Source organism: Mirounga angustirostris, unplaced genomic scaffold (genome assembly GCF_029215605.1).
Source record: "Mirounga angustirostris isolate CCGP_5_RB_7025 unplaced genomic scaffold, mMirAng1.0.hap1 SCAF_8, whole genome shotgun sequence".
Lineage (NCBI taxonomy): Eukaryota > Metazoa > Chordata > Mammalia > Carnivora > Phocidae > Mirounga > Mirounga angustirostris.
The window spans coordinates 127,377,999-127,399,191 of NW_026991716.1; the positions used below are offsets into that span (position 1 = coordinate 127,377,999).

General features: G+C 43.4%; 1 protein-coding gene across 2 annotated transcripts in view; it reads left to right on the plus strand.

The window, feature by feature from the left end:
- The first annotated feature begins 472 nt into the window (after positions 1–472).
- Positions 473–21,193, plus strand: part of SAMD5 (sterile alpha motif domain containing 5) — an 80,135-nt gene continuing 59,414 nt past the window's right edge. Inside the window, exon 1 of one of the 2 annotated variants that reach the window (XR_008505421.2) lies at positions 473–888. Coding sequence is in view for 1 of the 2 variants with exons in the window: in XM_064598199.1 (XP_064454269.1) it covers positions 19,023–19,478 (456 nt within the window). In the remaining variant the exon portion in view is untranslated. Of the gene's footprint in view, positions 889–18,798; positions 19,479–21,193 lie in introns of those variants that run through there. The other variant, XM_064598199.1, reaches the window with a different exon arrangement.

A 21,193-nucleotide genomic window follows, 5' to 3' on the forward strand; every position in this document is an offset into this window, starting at 1 on the left:
AGCACATTTACCCTTTTCTCATCGAAGTTGTGGTATAGTTGTTATTTTCAAACTTTTTAATAGAAAAGTTGACATTTCTTTTTTTAAGATTTATTTATTTATTTGAGAGAGAGAGAGAGAGAGCATGCTCACACATGCAAGCAGGGGGAGGGGCAGAGGGAGAAGGAGAGAGAGGGGGGAGAGAAGCAGACTCCCCGCTGAGCGCGGAGCCTGATACAAGGCTCCATCTCATGACCCTGAGATCATGACCTGAGCTGAAGTCAAGAGTTGGCTGCTTAACTGCCTGAGCCACCCAGGTGCCTTAAAAAGTTAACATTTCTATCCAACTCTGCTTACTGTCTCTGGTGATGCTTTTAACCTATTTTCCTGTTTTTATAAACATGGCAGATCTGAACCTACTGTATTTTTTAAAAGTTTGCAAATTTAAAAGTGTGTTTCTTTGTTAGAAAAGTGTTAATTTGGGCGCCTGGGTGGCTCAGTTGGTTAAGCGACTGCCTTCGGCTCAGGTCATGATCCCGGGGTCCTGGGATCGAGTCCCGCATCGGGCTTCCGGCTCAGCGGGAAGCCTGCTTCTCCCTCTCCCACTCCCCCTGCTTGTGTTCCTGCTCTCACTGTCTCTGTCTCTGTCAAATAAATAAATAAAATCTCTAAAAAATAATAAAAAATAAAAAAAATAAAAAATAATAAAAAAAAAGAAAAGTGTTAATTTTACCACATCTATTTTCATTTTGCTGCCAAGAAACCGCTGGGATTCCAACTTGCCCTTTCCCATTCAGTACCTCTACTGGAGCTCAGAATCACCGAAGGACTGAACAGTCCTACACAGCGCCCCAGGGAATGCACTGTGCATTTGGATATCCACATTCTCTCACCACTTTCATCTTTCAGGTGCGTAAAGAACTTGTCAGATTTGAAGGGAAGACCACAAACTTTCATGTTTCAAAGATTTCAAACAGGCTTAGCGATGATGCTTCTAACAGCTGACAGAGTAGGCTCTGTTTATCCCTGTTAATGCTCCCCTTTTCAAATTCCTTCCTGGTATACCTCAAGGTATTTTCATTGTGACCACTCAGGGGCAAATAGGAAAAAGAATTCCCTGTCACATCTTGCCTATCACCTATCCTTCCTTGGTCATATCTATTTTCCTGAATTCTATTTAGTGAATATCAAGCCACAGAGTTCAACTGTAAAATGAATGAAGTTAGCTCTATCATAATGCAAAAGCAGGCATGGTCTTGGGTTTTGCAAAGAGAAATGTCAAATGTGCAAGGACTCCAGTTCTCAAGGTGGTTCCCCGTAAATCCCCTTGTGGCTTATCAGTGAAGGCAGACGGTGTTCATGGAAACTCTGTGACATGTTGCCCCTTCATATACATCAGAGACCTCTGTTTAAAGTATATTGTATAAATGTATGCAGACTGACGGGTTTTTTTTAAAGGGAGAAATTATGGACTCTGGAATCATCAAGCCGAATATTTTTAGATATTTATGTAGCACACAAAGCCTAAAACATTTACTATTGGCCCTTTACAGAAAAAAATTGTTAATTCCTGCCCTAGTCATCCACGTTCACATAGAGAGAACTGTTGATGCCAGTATTTGTTAAAAATTGGTGGTTAATGTGACATTATAAGTAAATTTTTGGTAGTTACGGACTCGTAAAATAATAAGATTATACCCATTCAAAAATGTCTAGGAACGGGGAATATCATTCCAGGGCAAGACATTGAAATTATATGGTACAAAAAATGAAGCAGGTGACTTTGAAAGAAGGCATGTGGGGTTGATGTTTAACTTATTCTTAAGGCCTCCTGTACCCTAAACTATATTGTGAGAAAAATGAGCATAAATTCTATATACCATTCGGGTAATATACAAATAAGTTTAAATTCATCAACAGATGTTAAGTGACCTTGGCTCTGTGCTCTGTATACAAAGATATATATAAAATAATATTCACCAACATTTATGGAACTCTTACTATGTGCCAAATGATATTCTAAGCACTTTATCTGATTTATCTAATTTAATTCTGTAGCAGCCCTATGAAGTAGGTACTATAAGCATTATCTCATTTTAAAAAGGAAATCCCATGGCTTCAGCAGGTTCAATAACTTGCCCAAGGCTATGCAACCGTAGAGATTCAGGGTCAGGACATGAAACCACGCAGTGTAACTAAAAGCTCAGAGACTTAACTGCTCTGTATACCACTTCCCCAGAGATTCCAGTCCTGTGGGATAAATGCTCTGATCAGGGATAATAAAACACCGTGGGGAGGGTGGGGTTATGGGCAAGGGCTTCCCAGAGAGCTGAGTCTGGAATGACAAGATTTGGTGGTAATGGGAAGACACATTTCAACCTTCTCAAGTAATTCTTAGCTTCAGACCTAAAGACTTTTGGGCCACAGACTTATCTCTACCTAACCTCCGAACAAATCCTATTCAAATTGGAAGGTATATTGGGAGCATAGTAGGCTTCCTCTCCCCGCCCTTTCTGTCCTAAGCCTGTGTTAGAGATGACTCTTCCTCCCCCCCACTTCTCAAGTACGCCTTCCATTCTGAAGAGGGCTGCATCCCTACTTCCTCGTTTTGTGTCTCCATTATATGCTGTTGTACCCACCGTGTTTTTACCTTTCCCCCTTCCCAATATGAGTAACAGGTTGCTCCCAAGGCCCTATTATCACAAATAACATTGCAAGGAACATCGTTATAGACCCTCATGAGAGTTTTTGGGGGATACACACACTGGAGTAGAATTGCTGAATGCTTGAACCAAACTCTGCCCTGCCCCCCAGCAAGGCATGAAGGCTTCTGTATACCAATTAATAGCAATATATAGCATAGGTATCAAACTTGACATTTTATTTACTTGGCGAGGTAATACTTGGCATTCTCTAGCTGATTCTTCACTTTGGCGTCAATGTAGCCAAGCTAAAAACCACAAGTCAGATAGTTCATCATTACCTATGGCTGCAGGCCCAGATGCTCAGCTTGGAACTGCCTAGACACCTGCAGCTCTCCATTCTTATAATCAGCTTAGCACTTATTTATTATGTTAATGTCAGCGTTTAGGCCTCTGTGCTTACCATTGTGCAGCAGGGCCTCCAAGGTACTGAGTGAATGTCTTTCATGTCCCTAGGGCTTTTCACCACCGCCTGTGTAGGGGTACTTAGTATAAGGTTGTTGACTCAAACAGAGAACAGAGGACAAAGAACTAACTTGCAAAGAAAGATGATTCTATTTGTAGCAGATGGAATTAAAGGTCAATTTAATTGGTAGTGAGACATTATGTGCACTTGTCCTTCAGCAGAATCTAGAACTTTGGATTTAAAGCAAAAGAGATAGTTTGGGGATGGAGCTGAGGATCAGTGGATTGCGTGGGATAGAAGGGTATTGAGTGGGTGAGGGAGCACAGGTTTATTTGGCAATCAGGGAAGGATGGTGGCTGCGAAATTGGGGCCAGAGGGGAGGCTCCGTAAGACAGGCTTACCAGCAGGAAGGGCATCAGTGCAGTGTTATCAAAACTACAGGAGGTAGGGATGAGAGGAGGGACCAGTGTCCCATAGGGCAGGCAGTAGGCTCAAAATGAGACTAAGCAGGGCTGCTGGGTCTGAAAATTCGTATTTCACTGGTATCTTTGATAAAGCTCATTAATTTGTGCTAATATTAAGAAACGTGTGACCTTTTCTCCTACTTACCTATAGAGAATATTTTGAACTTCCTTTTGTCTTAACTGTTGTACGACACTTGAGATAGCTATATTAAAGGGGGCGCCTGGGTGGCTCAGTTGGTTAAGCGACTGCCTTCGGCTCAGGTCATGATCCTGGAGTCCCTAGATCGAGTCCTGCATCGGGCTCCCTGCTCAGCAGGGAGTCTGCTTCTCCCTCTGACCCTCACCCCTCTCATGCTCTCTCTCTCATTCTTTCTCTCAAATAAATAAATAAAATCTTTAAAAAAAAAAAAAAAAGAGAGAGGGGCGCCTGGGTGGCTCAGTTGGTTAAGCGACTGCCTTCGGCTCAGGTCATGATCCTGGAGTCCCTGGATCGAGTCCCGCATAGGGCTCCCTGCTCGGCAGGGAGCCTGCTTCTGCCTCTGACCCTCCCCCCTCTCATGTGCTCTCTCTCATTCTCTCTGTCTCAAATAAATAAATAAAATCTTTAAAAAAAAAAAAAAGAGATAGCTATATTAAAGGGAAATTTGGAATGCAATATTATTATAGGGAAAATGGAATTTTACTAAAAGAAGTCATGTTAAAATATTTGGCTTATAGATTACTCTGTACTTTGTGAGGCCCCTTTTTAAAAAAAAAAAAAACAAAACATTAACTAATCCCCTGTTTCACAATAGCACGTAAGAGTTCCTTTGGAAGTGTAAGAGCTCTGTGTGTTTTGAAGAAAGGCACAGTGGTATTTTCTAGCACAGGCTAACCTTGATACCACTTGTGTTAGAGAAATCTGCCTTATCTGAAATTCCATAGGCACTAGAAGATATACAGGCATAAATTCCTGTAGGGTTGCACAATTTATTGTTATATTCTTATTTATCACCTAGTGTTCTCCTCATAGACTTCCCATTTTTTAATGGACATACTGAGATTTTTGTCAAAAAAACTTAAACACTTTCTCCATTAATCTCATAGAACTTGTTGGAGAACAGTTTTTTCAAAGATCCTAAATTTCAGTGTCTTTGGAAAAAGCTACTTTATAGCTTTTATATTTTATAAATCTTTCATGGTATTTTTTGTAAGTTATTCCCCTTCTACCTACCAAAAGCATAATCTTTCAGAACTTTTTGGAAAGAAAAAAAAATTGCCTTAAGTCATTTTCACTATTTCTATGTATAGAATTAAATTAATGCAATAAAATTTAAAGAACAGACTCTTCCTTTCATGTAGCTTTGGTGCTCATTTCTTTTATTTCCTTTGTGCCTGAAGTTTATGTCCCTCTGTGCTCACAGTGACTTGTAAATCGTCTTTCCTTGTCTATGCCACTCATCTCGGGCCCTGGAAAAAAGATTTTTGAGTCCTGTGATTTCCTTTCCTGCAGCGCTTTCAGGGTGATAGGTTATATTAAGGAATTTCAATTAGAATGTAAGTTGGGTTATCTGGAACTCTATCAAGTATAATCATCTTTTCCTTGTCTCTCTACCATCAAGACTAATACTTTTTTTACTAATACAGCAATTGATGCTCATAGTTATAACCCCAAGGTACCACATTGCCTTCTGAATCAAGGTTGCCAGGATGGTTGTGGTAGGTATTTTATTTATAATAATCCATTAAAAATTTATAATCCTGGGGCGCCTGGGTGGCTCAGTTGTTAAGCGTCTGCCTTCAGCTCAGGTCATGATCCCAGGGCCCTGGGATCGAGCCCCACATCGCATCAGTCCCCCTGCTCCGCAGGAAGCCTGCTTCTCCCTCTCCCATCCCCCCTGCTTGTGTTCCCTCTCTCGCTGTCTCTCTTTCTGTCAAATAAATAAATAAAATCTTTTAAAAAAAAAAGTATAATCCTGTACTACAAAGTTTTTTATTAGTCAGATCATTTGATTAAGTAGATCAATTCTTTCTTTGTTTTATGCCAGATAACAGATAGACTGTCCAGCTTCTAAGTTTGATTGTCCCAGTTTCTCAGTCTCTTTCTTTATATGTAAATCCTGTATTGCATTTTACTCTTTGTTCTTCTCTTAAGTCCAGGTTTGCTCAAAGCAAATGCTCCACCAGCTCTGCCCCTGCACCTGAGCATCTCAACGCAGCTGAAGGAGAACACACAGTCCTGCTGACTGGTCTCGTTACATTGATGACCATCAGCCTCAAATAGGACCCCAGGATTGCCAGCATCCCTGCAGTATTTCTCTAGTCAAGTCACACTCCCATGCTCTAGCATGACTGAGTCTACACCATTTCTTAGCTCCCCTGCCTTCCTCCCCTGTCTTATCAGATGACCTTGCCTTCCGTCATCAATCAGAACTTCCACATCCCCTCACCACCAAATCTACTCACCTCCCTGCATCCGTCCCCACAGACGCTGCTTTCGCACCTCTAATGAATAAAGTGAACCAGCTGGGCTCCCCTTCAAGGCCAGACTCTCCACTCATGGATTCCTTCCCCTCCCCCCCAGCCACCCAAGGGCTCTGTTCCAGCATCTGCTGCTTCCCCTCTTGCTGGACCATTTTCTCCGTAGCCCCGCATTGTAGCAATGTCTCCTGTCACTGAGCAAGACCTTCCTCTACCAGGTATCCTGCTCTAGCCCTAGCCCCATTTGTCAGCTCCCTTACAGTTACACCTCTGAAGCTGCTGTTTACCTTGCCACCTCTACTTTCTTCCCTCAGTCTCTCTGGAGCCCACTTTGGCTGACACTGTTCCCAACAAACCAGAAACCGGCCTCTCAACCTGAGTCGGTTTTAGTTCCCACCTCTCTGGATCCCTCAGCAGCCCTGGACACAGTCACTCATTCCTTTCTCGCAATGGCTTTATTCACAGCTCCCAGAGCCACATCTCACTGGCTTCTCTCCTGGGGCTCCTCAGAGTCTCTTCCAGATTCTCCATGTTGGGGGGGCCCTAGATTTTCATCCTCCACTTTCCTTAATCCAGTCTCATTTCATGACTTTAAATACCAACTACAGGCCAAAATGGCCCATTTGCATTGCTTCCCTACTCTTCTCCCCTAGCGACAACTCCCCCCCCCACACACACAACTCCACTTAGATGTGTTAGGTCTCTGAAACTCCATGTGTCCAGACGAAGAGTCTTGCTTCCTCTCCACCACCACTCCCAGACTCACTGCTCTGTCTTCTCCATTTCAGAATGTGGCAACTCATTCTCTTAGTTGCTCATGTCAAAAATTCAGGAGTCAGCCTTGGTTCCTCTCTTTTTCACAGTCCACATCCACCAAGTACTATCAGAATATCACAAAGTCTGAACACTTCTGATCATGTTTGCCCAGGTAGTAGCCTAGCCCAAGGCCTTGCTGGACCCCCTGAAGTAGCTTCCTGCATGGCCTCACCTCCTCTGCTCTTGGTCCCTGTGGTCTCTACTCCACCGAGCAGCCAAAGTAGTCTGTTAAATCACTAACAGCTCAAGGTCCCCTGCTCAGAACCCTCTAGTGGCTCTCCATCACTTTGAAACAATCTCCAATGTCCTTGTGGTGATTTGGTCCTATCTCTCTTTCTATTCCAGTGGCCACCACTCTCCCCCACTTTCACTTTGCTCTAGTACACAGACCTTCTTGCTTCTCCCCAAATGCAGTATGCTTGGCTGCCTCAGTACCTTTGCATTTGTGGTGCCCTCTACCCTGAACACTCCTTCCTCCAGGTATTTCAGGGTATTTTTTCTTCCTTTCTATATTTTTCTTCATATTATTTATCTTCATCTGAAATATAGAGCTATTGTTTTAAGCTTCGTGAGGATGGACACTCTGTCTCTCTTAGGTACTGCTGTATCTCCAAGCTTAGAATGGCGCTTGATACACAACAGGCATTTAAGAAATATTAAATGACAAACAAAATAGTGTTATAAGGTACTTTTCTAACTTTTAAACTCTAGTTCTGCCCTACTGGTACACTGAACATGGACTGTATATAAAGCTGCTTTCAACAGTTCTGGTTCCAGTCCTTGACAAATCTGACCTCGACATAATATCTCTGATCTCTGTCACTGTCATTGCCCATCTCACCCTCTGAGAGATGGTAAGTGTTGTGTTTTAATTACAATAGGCCATCTTGTGTCTGTCTGCAGGGTTGCAGGTCGTCCCACAGGACGGTGTGGAGTTTGCATCACCTATGTATTTGCTTAACTTGTTATTATGGACATTTGAAAAAATGTAAATAGAAAAGAAAATAATATAATGAGCCAAATGTACTATCAACCAGCGTCAACAATGAGCTCATGGTTAGTCTTGTTTCATGTATTGTCACATCTTACCTTTCCAGATTATTTTGAAACAAATTCCAGGCTTAATATCATTTCATTTCTAAAATTTTCATCTCTATAGGATGTCTACATTTAAAAAAAAAAAAAAAGGAAAACGCACATAACTACAGTACCGATATCACACCTAAAAATTATCAATAATTTCTTAATATCAACAAATTTTTAGTCAGTGTTCACATTTTTCTCATTTTCATATAACAACATTTAACTGTGCTTACTTGAATCAGGTTCCAGAAAAAAAAAATTCCATATTTTAAAATTGGCTGATTTGCTTATTTCCCGTGTCAAATCCTCTCTGTCTTTCTCTCTCTCTCTCAATTCCTCTCCCCACCCCAACCCTATGCTGCCATTTTTGTTCAAGGAAACTGGTCATTTTTTTTCTGCAGAGTCTCCCTCAATCTGAATTTTGCTGATTGCATCTCCCACATTTTCATGTGGTGCATTTCTTATAAATCAGTAGATGTAGAGGCTCTGATCAGAATCAGGCTCCATATCACTTTTGGCAAGACTACTTCATAGATAGTGTCTACTTCCAATAGGAACTAATAATAATGTGTGAATGTCACTCTTTTAGTGATGTTGTCAGCCATTGACATTACAGAGCTTCTGTTTATGTGGATTTTATCTACTGATATTTTGTGTTAGAAATTAAAACTCAGAAAACTTTAAAATAGTTATTTGTTTAAAATAACAATAATAAACCCTTACATGTTAGCACAAATGACATCATTTCAAGGGAAATAACTACATTTTCCAAAATAAAAAGTTTGTAAGAAAGGGAGCATTGTTTTACATTTTTACAAATCTCTTTAATGTCTAGTTTAATAAAAAAGAAGACAATATTCTTCTCTCTGCTTCTGTATTCAATCTGTTGCGATATGTTGCTTTAGTTGACGTACATAAAAAAATCTAACATCACAAAGATGTGTTGTTGGAAGTTGAAGGATTATTTTAATACCCTTTTCAGATAATTGTAGATATTCTTCTTAGACACTATACCAAAATTTGACAAATGGCCATTTTCTAAAGGTTAGTTACAGTGTGAAATCTGAAACCATGTCAATGAGCTTTTCATATTCTGTTATATTAAAATCCACTGGTTTATCTTGTTCTTTTCATAGATCTCTTACCATGCATGATTTTGTGACAATATTTGGAAAATATTGAGTCACTGATATATGTAGATCTTCTAAATGTGGACATATTTCATTATTTGATATCCAAAAAATTCATATATAACCATTGATTTTTTTTTAAAGCCTGTAAGTATTGGGAAGCTCTCCAAACTTATGGTGGCAAATTCAAGTTTCCCAAATTTAAATTTTTATTGGAAAGCCTAAATCTAACCATTGGCCACAGAGTCATTGTCTTGACAACCACTTGTCATTCCTTAAAGTGAAAATAGTGTTCCATGGCTAGTTCAGCTGGCAACTCAAACAATCACACAAGTGGTTTTCAAGGCAATGACCATCAGAGATAGTATTGAGCCTAAGTGCTCTATTTATGTTTCCCATTTTATTACATGGAATACTTTTTTAAATACTCAAAGTCAAGATTTAATACAATTAATAATTTTTACTGCTTCATTAGGAAATTCTTAAATGAAACTGGCTTATTTTCTTCTTGTAGTGTGTGGTAGTAGAGCATGCAGACTATTAGTATCATTTGTGCCACTTCCTTGATAGGTAGGTGCTGAGGCACCAGTAGTTTTGCCCACTGTTACATTTGGTACCATCAGTGTAAATATTAAGACAGTGAAAAAGGTCAATAATGTCTTCATATTGCCATGAAAATAATACTGAATTTCTGGTGCCCCTAAAAGCGTCTCAGGGAATCTTTGAGATTTACTGGTAAATACATTATTTTATTAGCAGTTACATTAGTGATATTCTACATTTTCATAGCTGGGATGCTCTATGAAGAAATTTCCCCCCATTAATTATTTTGTTTCCTGAGGTACAGATCCCATAGGAAAAGCAGGAAACTAGATTCATTCCCTTTATGTACCAGTTTTTAAAATAATGAAGTGCTTCTCTAACATCCTCTAAAGGCTACCAACTAGGGTTTTATTAAAATATCATAGGAACTTATGAATTTAAACATATTTGATCAGTTTTAATTCATTACACTTATGATCATGATTGATAATGCTCAAATTATTCCATCTTTGGTGCGAGCTTATTCAGTTGGTTCCTGAGTCCTTTTGGCATGTCTAGCAGTCTTTGATAGATACTTTGCCTTCTGATATGACAAAACTCTCCAGAATAATCTTAATCATTTCCTTCCCCAAATCCGGAGTCAGGCTTTTGTTGTTGTTGTTGTTTTGTTTTGTTTTGATTTTCATGCATTTCTTTAAAGAACCATTGTTCCTTTTAGCTAGAAACAGTATTAGAAAACACAGTTTGGGTTTTAGAGGTCTCATTACTATAGGGTCAGTTTTTTTCTAAACCATTTTGTAGACAGAGCTAAGAAAATATTTTTGGTTTTTTTTGTTTTTTTTTTTTTTAAGATAAAATACATCATATTGACATTGTAGATTAAAATTTAGGACTACAGAGTTCTTTGGGGTTTTTTTAATTTATTGATCTTATAACTCTATCTCCTTTCAGTCGTGCCAAAAATATTGGATCTCAACACCAGAAATTACTCATTTGATTTATGCCACATTATACACATAACAATCTCTGCATAATAATTCAAATACTACCAACAACAGTCTCATAACTGAAAACAATTTACTATCTTTGCTGTTCTTTTTCCCTCAGGGTAATCCCATCAGACATGCATGGTCAAATTACTACTTTTAAAAGACTCCTGGATAGCTCCAGTCTATGTAGTTATACCACTACAAACCAAACAATTTCATTTATTTTGTTTTATTTCTAATTTGTGGAGGTTACCTTTTAAAATTTAATTTTATGATTATGTTTCATGGTTTCACAGTCAAATCTATGAAACAAAATTATTTAAAGTCTAAGTCCTATTCCTATCCCTTCTACCCTTTTCATCCATCTCTACTTGGGTAACCATTTCTGAAATTATAGGGCATATATTCATGCCTCGTCTTCCTTAAATAAAGAGTAGCATACTATAAGTACTTTCCTCCATCTTGCTTCCCCCCCTCCCCCAAATAGTGATATATCCTGGAGATCGCTCTGTGCTAGTATGTGGAGATAGCCTTCATTCTTTTTAACAGTTGCCAACTACTTCACTGTGTTAACTTATTCCATAGCTTATTCCATCAGTCCCTTATTGATGGACATTTGGCCTGGTTCCAAAATTTAGCTAATAAAAACAGTGCTGGGATGAATAGTCTTATCCATAAATAATTAAAAACATTTTTTTACTAATATTATTTTGGGGCCAGATTCATAAAAGTAGGACTGCTAAATTGAAGGGTAAATGAACATGAGATTTGCTGGACATTGTCAAATCTCCCTCCATTGGGGTTGTGCTGTTTTTTGTTGTTGTTGTTGTTTTGTTTTGTTTTCATCTCTCCACCCACCATTTTATCCTCCACTTTGAGATGCCGGCCCTGGGACTCAGCACACCACATTTCTGCTGTACCAGCAGGCACCCTGTCGAGTTTTGGTAACAGTGTGGTAGAAGTAGACTGCGAGGCAGGAAAAAGGAGGAGAGACTTGCAGCCTCTTCCTGTCAGAGTCACCCCCAAACAGTTTTTCATCCAGTAAGGATAGGATACAACTTCTAACTTTCTATACTCCTAGAAGCCTCTCTGAGGTTTCCGCCCCAGCCAGTCTCTAATCCATCCTAGAAATCTAGGCTCTGTGGGGCCTTCTTTGAACTCCTGGGGTACCTGCATCAGCCAGACAGTGCCCTTTCCTCAAATGTCTGATCCTAGCTTGCGGGGTCCTTTCTCCTAACAAATCAGGTAGCACAGCTTCCTCCTAACCAATCAGGCAGCACGCCTTTCTTAGGATTCTGGGTTCCAGTTTAGCAGGGTTTCCCCTCCAAGTTTCTGCATTCTAACCATCCCAACCTCTTTCCTTGGTTTCCTCAACTTTTAGGGATAATAGCTACTTCCCGGAGTTACTACATAATGATACTGCAGGGTTTACTTTTTGTCTTTTAGATTCAATACTTGGTTAACAGTTCTCTTTTAATTAGATAATGTGAACTTTATTTTTCTGAGTCCAACTAACATAGAAGCTTTACCATCTTGCATTTTTACTCTCAATCTGTGAGAATGTCTGTTTCTCTACAGCCTTGGCAACAGAGTTTGTTCCTAAACTTTCAGGTTTTTGCTACTCTATTAGGTAAGCCATGGTTTCTCAGTATAGTTTGAATGTGCTTTTCTTTTATTGGGAGAAGGTAGAGAATAGGTCAAATGAATATCCATTTGCATTATTATTCAGAATTGTCTGTCACATTTTCTCATAGGTCTTCTGCCTTTTTCCTTCTCTATTTTTAGATTTTTTTTTTTATATTAAGTGTATCAGTCCTTGATTGTCATCTAAGTTCTAAATATTTTTCCACAGGGTGTCATTTGTCTTTTTACTTTGCTAATGACAGTTGATTTTTTCATTTTTATTTTGTTTGCCATGCAAGTATTTTTTATATTTATGTAATCAAAGGTATTAGTCTTTTCCCCATTGCTTCTGGAAATTGAAGCAAAATTAAGAAAGTTTTCCCCATGCCTGGGTTATAGAGGAATATACTTATGTTAAGTTTCTGATCCATTTGGAATTTCTCCTGGTGTACAATATAAAGAATGTGTCATTTGTATTGTTTTCTGGGCAGGTCCCTGAAGACCCCCTTTCTTTGCTCATGACACTAGCAAGCTCTCTGAGGTCAGAACACCCTGACTAAGAGCATGCTACCAAGACCATGACCATCCAAAGGGGGCGGGGCTCACTCAGACAAGAGAGCTGAACAACCCCAAGAGAGAATCTGAAACATGACTTTGGTGAAACGGATAAACTGAAAAGTTTTAAAGATGTAGTTAGAACATCTACTATTTCTAGATTTGTCAACCATTCTTTTAGGAATGGGGCTTTGCTATTCTAAGGATCTGATGCTCCACTCAGGTTTTATGGTGACATATTCATAAATAAAAGTCTGAGATTTCATACACATATCACAAGTGATCTCAAAGGTCGGAGTTTCAAAACTGCAAAGAACACTACCTATCTCCAAAGCTGGAAAAGTGACAAGAAGTTCTAATTATGTGCCAATTTCTTGTAAGTCGAGAATTTAAGAGTTTTAGAGTATATATTCCAATAGCAAATTTTTTTTAAAAAAATTTATTTTTCAGTACTCTCTACACTTGATATGGGGCTCAAATTCACAACCCCAAGATCAAGAATCACATGCTCTGCCGACTGAGCCAGCCAGATGTCCCCCAATAGCAAATTTAAATCAAATAAGAAGGAATAAAGATTTAAAAAAACACGCACACATGAAATTATTTTGCCTCCAAAGAGATGACCTACAACCTCCCAGTCATCTGGAACCAAGTGTATATCAGGAAGTAGTCTCCATCAAATTGTTTGTCCTAAGTCCTGAATGGAAGGCAACTGTTAGATGGGGACAACTAATATTTTTTCAGTTTGTACACCTGGTCATAAATGGAGTGATTCCATTGTTGTGATTCCATAAATAACTTGCACTTGTCTGAAAGAGCTTTTATCAATATCATTTCACTTGTATGAGATTCTCCAACCTAACTTTAAGGTAATTTTGCTGACTTAGATTAAAAAAAAGAAGAAGAAGAAATAAAATCCTAAGAGCTGCCTATTGTTATCTAACAAAATACTCCACCTATCATTTTTACCTTAGGAGACATTGGACTAATACTTTCCCCCTCTTTGTGGGTGCATTTAAAAAAAAAACTAGACTGTTTGGGGATTACCAGAGATAAGAGGATAAGAATTTTTAAAAATGAATCTCATTTTATTGTCTATCACTATGAGCTTCTTGCTTGGCTCTCTTTCTGTGAGTGACCTCCCGGTCTCTGACTTTGTGAACACTTTTTCTTTTTACCCTTTGTTCCTTCCTTAAAGAAAAAAAGGCCTGTTATAATAGAAATGAATAATCTAATGGTATCCAGCTGCTACTCCCCACAGCTAGGCTCCTTGTCTCTCCTTCTTGCATATACGTGTTGTCACACACAAGTATAATGTATACAGCTCAGACATCTTAACAGACGCCTCTACCCAGCCTGCCCTGAATGTAGTTGCCAACCCAACACCTCACTCCCGGTCACTGGAGAACAGATTGCCCGTTACATCACTCAAGTGGATTGTTCTCATTTCTCCCTATGGCTTATGTTCCTTCTGGATGCTTTTGAGCTCGTAGTTGGGGAGAGGCGAAACATATTCTGCATTTTAAGATTAATAGTATATATAGTCGACTTTTACAAGCCTAGCACACCCTAGGGACTGACGTTTAATAGATGTTAATGGAATTTAATTTTTACACACCCTATGTGAGAACATTTATCTTTGAAATAAAATGCTGTGAAACCTTACGTGGCACCATGAAAATTTCAAAGCACATTATTTTTTACTCTATATCCTTAAATCAAGTTACAGAGTCTGAGCAAAGTGGAAAAGCTGTTTCTTGATATTTAGAATTTAAAACCTGAATATAATTATCATTAATTTATTACACTGAGAGTATCAATAGGCATTTTGCCAGACTTATTACCAACACAAAACAATTCTAAAATGGTGCCTAAAAAGAAAGTTTTTTCACAACCTACTTTTCCATTGATTTTCATTAGGCGAGAAGTTCTTTCTGCAATAAATAAATGAATAAATAAATAAATCTGGCCCCAAACAAATTAAATAATTAACAGCATGATGAATGTTGCATAAATTTCTATGTAAGGAAAAAAACCTCTAATAAAGCAATACCACTCAAAAGTACTTGTAAAATTGTAGGTACTTGACAGTGCGTGTTGAGTACATTAATTTGTTCTAAGGCTATGCCTAGGAGCATAATAGCCACTTGTTTTTAAAGTACATTTTTGTCTGGATGTGAAATATAGTTTAATTTTAGATTTTGGTTAATGTTATAATTCATAGAATTTGGATAATTAATTAAAGATATTAGAAAATGTCACCTTTGTAATCTTCCTAATTCATGAACTAATATATAAAAAAAACTATCCATTTATTCTCTACATATTTAAAATGCTGAAATCTCTCCAGTTCCAAGTAATGAAGAAAACTCTTCTCTTTTTACTTCAGTGACTGGCACTGGAATGCCAACCTAATAAACATTTGATGAGTAAATGAATGATTTTGACAGGAGCCAGGCACTTACAGAAAAAATGAGGTAATATAGCAACCTTGCAAAGAGCATATGAGGAAACAGATCTGGTTCTTATCCTGCTTCTGTCATGGGCTAGCTGTGTGATCTTAGGTAAGTAACTTGACCTTCTTGAGCCTTGACCTCCTCCACGTAAATGGGGATGTCTGAGATAATCTCGAAGGGCCTCCTACCCCTCAAACCCTAGTTTGAGATCTTAAAATTAGCCAATCATTCTTGCCAGTTTGACTTTGGACTTTAGCCATAGGTAGAGACACATTTAGGCTAAAAAACCTCTGCATTTGAAATCACATGTAGTAGCCTCTAGAACTAAATCTGTTTAGGTTCACTATGCTAAGGCAAGTAGTAGGACAGGAGCCCGGGTGCCTGGGTGGCTCAGTAGGTTAAGGGTCTGCCTTCGGCTCTGGTCATGATCTCAGTGTCCTGGGGTCGAGTCTCACATCGGGCTCTCTGCTCAGTGGGGAGTCTGCTTCTCCCTCTCACTTTGTGTTCTCCCTCTCTCTCTCAAATAAATAAATCAAATCTTAAAAAAAAAAAAAAAAAAAGACAGAAGCCTGAGGGTTCACACATAAGAGATGTGAGCAAGTGTAGGAGACAAGAGAAGTAGAAGGATATCTAGAAAAGGCATCATAGTTCACAAGTCTCCAGATAACAGGTTTTCTTAGAGGTAACAGCAAGTTTTATTTATGACTGATTAACAACTGATTAATTTATAAAAGGCTTCGCTTCCAACGAGAGCACCAGAATGCTTTATTTCCTAATTGGATGGTGACTTTGCCCATAAATAAAAGAGAATCACTGCTTCCTGTTGGGGAGACAGTTTGACATGGCAGGTTTGTTCTTGTCTCTGTCCTGATTTACTGTATGACCTCGTGCCAGTCATTTATCTTCCCCCAAACCAGTTTTACTAATTACAAAATGGAAATAAAAATACTTGCTGCCTTCACAGAGGATTAATGAGACAAGGTGAATGTCTCAGCTCCCAGGGGGTAAAAGGCTGTAGATAAGTAAGTAGAGAACTGCTAAGTAGAAGTGCAGGACTTTCCACACCACTTGGGAAAGAAAAAAATCCACAACAATAAAACCCTGGAGCTTTAAGTTTCCTAGTCTAAAAAAGGGGGGGGGGCGCCCCTCTTACAAATGGTCCAATTTTCCCTCCAGCATACACTGGAGCCTGGGAAGGTCAGCCGCCAGGAGACAGGCGCGGAATTCATTCCTCCAGAGTTCTAACCCTTGCTCCATCGTGAACAGGAACATCCTGGGGGGGAAATTAGTGCTCTGCTTCCTCAATGTCTTCTTCTGTAAGATACTGGTTATCATACTATGTAGAGACATGGAGACACAACTACAGATGCCTGACATACAGTGAGTTCCAAATAAATACCTCTTCTGTCTTCAGCAGCATAATTCAAACTGCTGGAATATTTTCCTCCTCAAAATCACAGGTTCTGATGAAAGACCGTTGGGGAATAAAGGTAGACGTGATGTAACATCTCTGATTTAAAAGGGGCGCGGGGAACTAATATAAAGCTTTGATTCAGCTCACTTTCTTATGCTGAATAAAATGTGTTTGGACAACGCCTTAAAATTCGCCAGCGCGACCGCAAGGGGGCACTGTGAGTCTGCTTTGTCGTGGGAGAGGCGCCCTCAGCGCGGGGCGGAAAGGGCTGGACGCTTCTAGCATCCCAGCGCCCAGGAGAAACGCACCCCGTAGCTCGGGCTCCGGAAGGAGTGGCCTTGATGACCCAGCCGGGGCGGGGGACGAGGGGGCTACAGGTAGCCCGACAGCTCTACGCGCTCGTTCCCCTCCCACTCCGCAACAGGTTCCTTCCTGGCAGGTTCTTCCTGGCGGCTAGCTGTTCTTGATGGGGGATCCGCTAGTGCCTGAGCTTGGGAAGCCAGACACCCTTCCTCTGCCACCCCCCAAACTGTAGGGAACATTTGGGGTGTACCTGCGTCGGGTGTTTTGCTAAGCAAAAGGGGTCAAAGCTGTTTGTCGTTTGGTTCTTTAAGGGGTCTGTGTCCCTAAAGGGGTTAAGCTCTTCTGATTTAGGAAAAGAGGACCTCCTCTCCCTAAAACCAAAAAAAAAAAAAAAAAAAAAAAAAAAGGCCAACTGCGCGGTTCTGGAAACGACTTTGAAATCACCAGTTGTCTGTGGCCAAGGTCCGGGCCAGCGGATGGCACTCCCCACCGGGACTCCTTCAGGAACAGCGCCCAATTTAGGTCCTGAAATACCTCAGCTGCGAAGTTGAATCGCCCTTCTGCGAAAGGGGAGAAGACGGTGAACTTGCCCCACCAGGTACCTGGACCAAAATTCTCTCAGCCCCAAGAAGAGTCAGATGATTAAGGAAATTTAGGCCATGTACTCGATCTGTCCCCCTGCCGCTCGGGTCCCCACCCCCAGGCGTTTCCCCAGCCAGGCACCGGCAAGACGGAGAAACTCGATTGATCCCGTTCCCTAGAGAGAAGGTGCCGCGGGCAGAGATGTCCGAGCGTCTCCTCTAAAGCGAGCTGGGTGGTGGAGCATCCATGTCCCCGCGATCCCGGGCGGGAGGAGTGAGCTCTGCTTCCCAGGCTCCGGGACGGAGCGCCTGGAAGCGACCCTGGGGACAGCTGCCCGGCGAGCTCGGGCAGAATTCACGGTGGGCGGACCGGCGTGGAAGCACAGTGGAGACTAGGGTGAAAGAACCCGGCCGATAGTAGGGTGGGGGGCCGGGTGGAACGCGCCAGCCGAGGGGAAAGTGTGACCCATCCCAAACTTTCGCAGACTCTGGGGCCCTACGAAGGAAGAGCCAGGCAGAAGCACCAGCTTCTTCCACCGCCCGGCGCGCCCAGCTGCAGCGAGAAGGGGCGGCACGCAGCGCCGGCTGGACGCGGGCGGTCCCCTGGTCGCGCCCACCCGCCGGGCTCAAGTGCCCCCGCGCGGGGCTCGGGGCCGGCCTGCACAGAAGCAGCCAGACCGCTCGGCCTGCGCGGCGGCTCCGAGGAAGGGGCTGCAACTCGGCTTGGGCCAGGAGGAGGGACACTTGGCCTCGCAGCCTCGCCCGACCAGGTCGGGGGGGGACGTGCCCTGGGGCGGCGAGCGAGCCCGCCGGCTGAAGTCGGGGAGGCTCGGGAAGAAGTGAGCGCAGAGATGTCCACGCGCTAGATGATTCGGATTAAAAAGAAATGTACAAAGCGATCCAAGGCCACCGCGCGAGCCCGGCCGCTTAGAAGCCACCCCCCTGCGCACCAGGACGGCGGCGACTGGCACTCGCGAAGACGAGGCGCTCCCGGGCGGCCGCGGGTCTGCGCGGAAGAGCCGCCTCCTCAGCGTGGGGCGCGCATTCAGACGCCGGCGGCGGCCAGAAGCCGAGATGTGGCGCGCGGCTCCCGGCCGGCCCCGGCCGGGCAAACTCCGGGCGCGCCCCGCGCGCCGCTGACCCCGCGCGAGTCCAAGGGCTGTGCCGGCCCCGCCCGCCTCCGCCCCCTCCCGCGCCCGTGCGCGCCCCTCCCCGCGGCGGCGGCGGCGGCGGCGGCGGCGGCGGCGCATCCAGGGGCGGCGCGGAGAGGCTAGCCCAGCCGCCAGTGCCTGCGAGCTCCAGGCTGCTTGGGGACTTCACTTCGCCGCTTCTCCGCTTCTCCCTCCCGGGGCTTCTCCTGGTGGCTCCCTGGCTCCGGCCCTCTCCTTTCCTCTGTACGGAAAACTTCGCTGCTATTTTTTTCCCCTTGGAGGAGAGGATTAAAAGTTCCCAGAACTGGTGCCGCCCGTGCGGCTCGGGCGCTGGGACGGTGCTCGCCGGTGGGGCTCGGGTCCCACCATGTGCACCAACATAGTTTACGAGTGGCTGAAAGCGCTGCAGCTCCCGCAGTACGCGGAGTCCTTCGTGGATAACGGCTACGATGATCTGGAGGTGTGCAAGCAGATCGGGGACCCGGACCTGGACGCCATCGGGGTGCTGTTGCCCGCGCACCGCCGCCGCATCCTGGAGGCCGTGCGCCGGCTGCGGGAGCAGGACGCCGCCGCCGCCGGCCTCTACTTCACGCTCGAGCCGCAGCCGCCGCCCGCGCCGCCCGCGGTCGCCGTCCCCACCGGCCGCCGGGGGGAGCCGTGTGGCAGCCCGGCCCCGGGCACCCGCGGGGACCCCCGCGGCCAGACGACCGCCCCCCGCAGCAGGGAGCTGGTGAGCTACCCCAGACTGAAGCTGAAGATCATGATCAGGGACAAGCTCGTCCGCGACGGCATCCACCTGAGCAAGCCCCCGTACTCCCGCAAGGTAAGCGGGCGCCGCCCGGACCGCGCGGGGCGCGCGGCGCGCGGCGGGAGGGGACTCGGCCCCACCGCTGCGGCCCGTTCCCGGTGACGACGGGGAGGCGAGGATGCTTTGGGTATTTGGGATTCTCTACTCTGTTCTTTCTGCATTCGCTCTTTATTCCTTCTTTCCTGGTGTCACCAGCGGTTGGTAAGACGAGATCCCACACCCCGATGTCAGTTCTAAACTAGGACCAAGTCTCCGCTTAGTGCCTGGTGCTCTCCTGTCAAGACCTGGATGAGCGGCCCTTCTCCAGGAGCAGAGGGCAGCTCCTGATACCCCCGGGAGTAGTAATTAGGTCGGAAGGGTACCAGAATGTCAATGCCACGTGGGTTCCCTCTCTTTTTGAGAAACGTCCAAAGGGAAATTAGCTAACTCTTTAAAGAGTGGGAAATCACGCCCTGTTGCTCTCAGTTCCATACAGTCGAATGCCTTCACTGCTGCACATTTGAAAAGTGAACCACTGACATGGCCATTCTGGGGGAAAAGTTAAATGTCAGTCCTTGGGATGAGTTTCTTCAACTTAAGTGCAGAGAGGGAATCGGTGCTAAAGACATTGGAGGTAATGGGGCCAGTGAGGGTGTTCTGCTGAGGTCTTTGCTGGGTCATCAGTTTAGTTTACTCTTAATCCAGATGAGACGAAGGAGGTACAACTAAGGGTTCTAGAAAGTCCGAGTGGACTCCTGTTTGGGAGGAGAGAGCACAGCCCAAGGAAGTGTGATTTTCAGTGGCCAGTGAGGAATCCCCAGGGAGACATCACAGGGAAGGAGCTGGGAGGTTATGGAAAGGACCATGTGCGGAAAGCTGAAATATGGACTTGGGCGTGGAATAATTAAGTAACAGAAAGTCTTGTTTTCGTACAAGGTCTGTCCCTCCAGCCGAGTATTCAGTTTAGGTTTCTGGAGCCATCCAAGTAGAGGGTCCTGCCTTGAAAGGGAGAAGTAGGCAGCACAGGTACTCCCCAAGCCTGCGTGGAGTTACCCAAGAAAAGGAGCCCCTCAGCTGGAAATCATGTAGAGAAGCCCAGAGGGAAAAGGTGGTGAAGAAGCTGCAGCTGGGGGTGGGGGTGGGGGACAGCTGTAAACAGCACCTGAACAGAGAAATATGGGTTATCTAAATGTTTTGTGCTCATCTTAGTCACTTGAGTTGCTTTATATTTTTAAGTAAAGATCATGATGTCTGGATTTAAGGAAGGGCAAGCGAAAACTTTCTTAAAAAGTGGATAGGTAGATGGGAATGAAGGGTTTAATATTGTCCGTAGGTTATCTTGCAAGAAAGATAGGCAATTCAGATAACGTGCTTGGGAGTATAAATTTGTTTTATAAGGCAGGTCTGAAGGACAGTTTGCCTCAAATTAAACACATATTTCGGTTACCCACGCTGTGTTACCGATGTGTGCCCTAGACAGAGGAATAGAGAGGAAAGCACACTTTTCCCAGGCAGGTAGCATTAGTCCTGTTTGGTGTGGATAGATGGACTGGACCATTAGTATAAAGGCTCATTCCTGGAGATAGCGGGTCAGAGGAGTTCAGTCGGGTCAGACTTTTCAATTTACATCCCAGGAAGTGAATTGGGTGTGAGCTGAGAAGATGTGAGCACGTGGGCACGCAGTGAGGGTGAAGGTCAGGGTCTGGCCAGAAAGGGCTACCGAGAATAAGGTGTGTCCCTAGGGCTTGCTT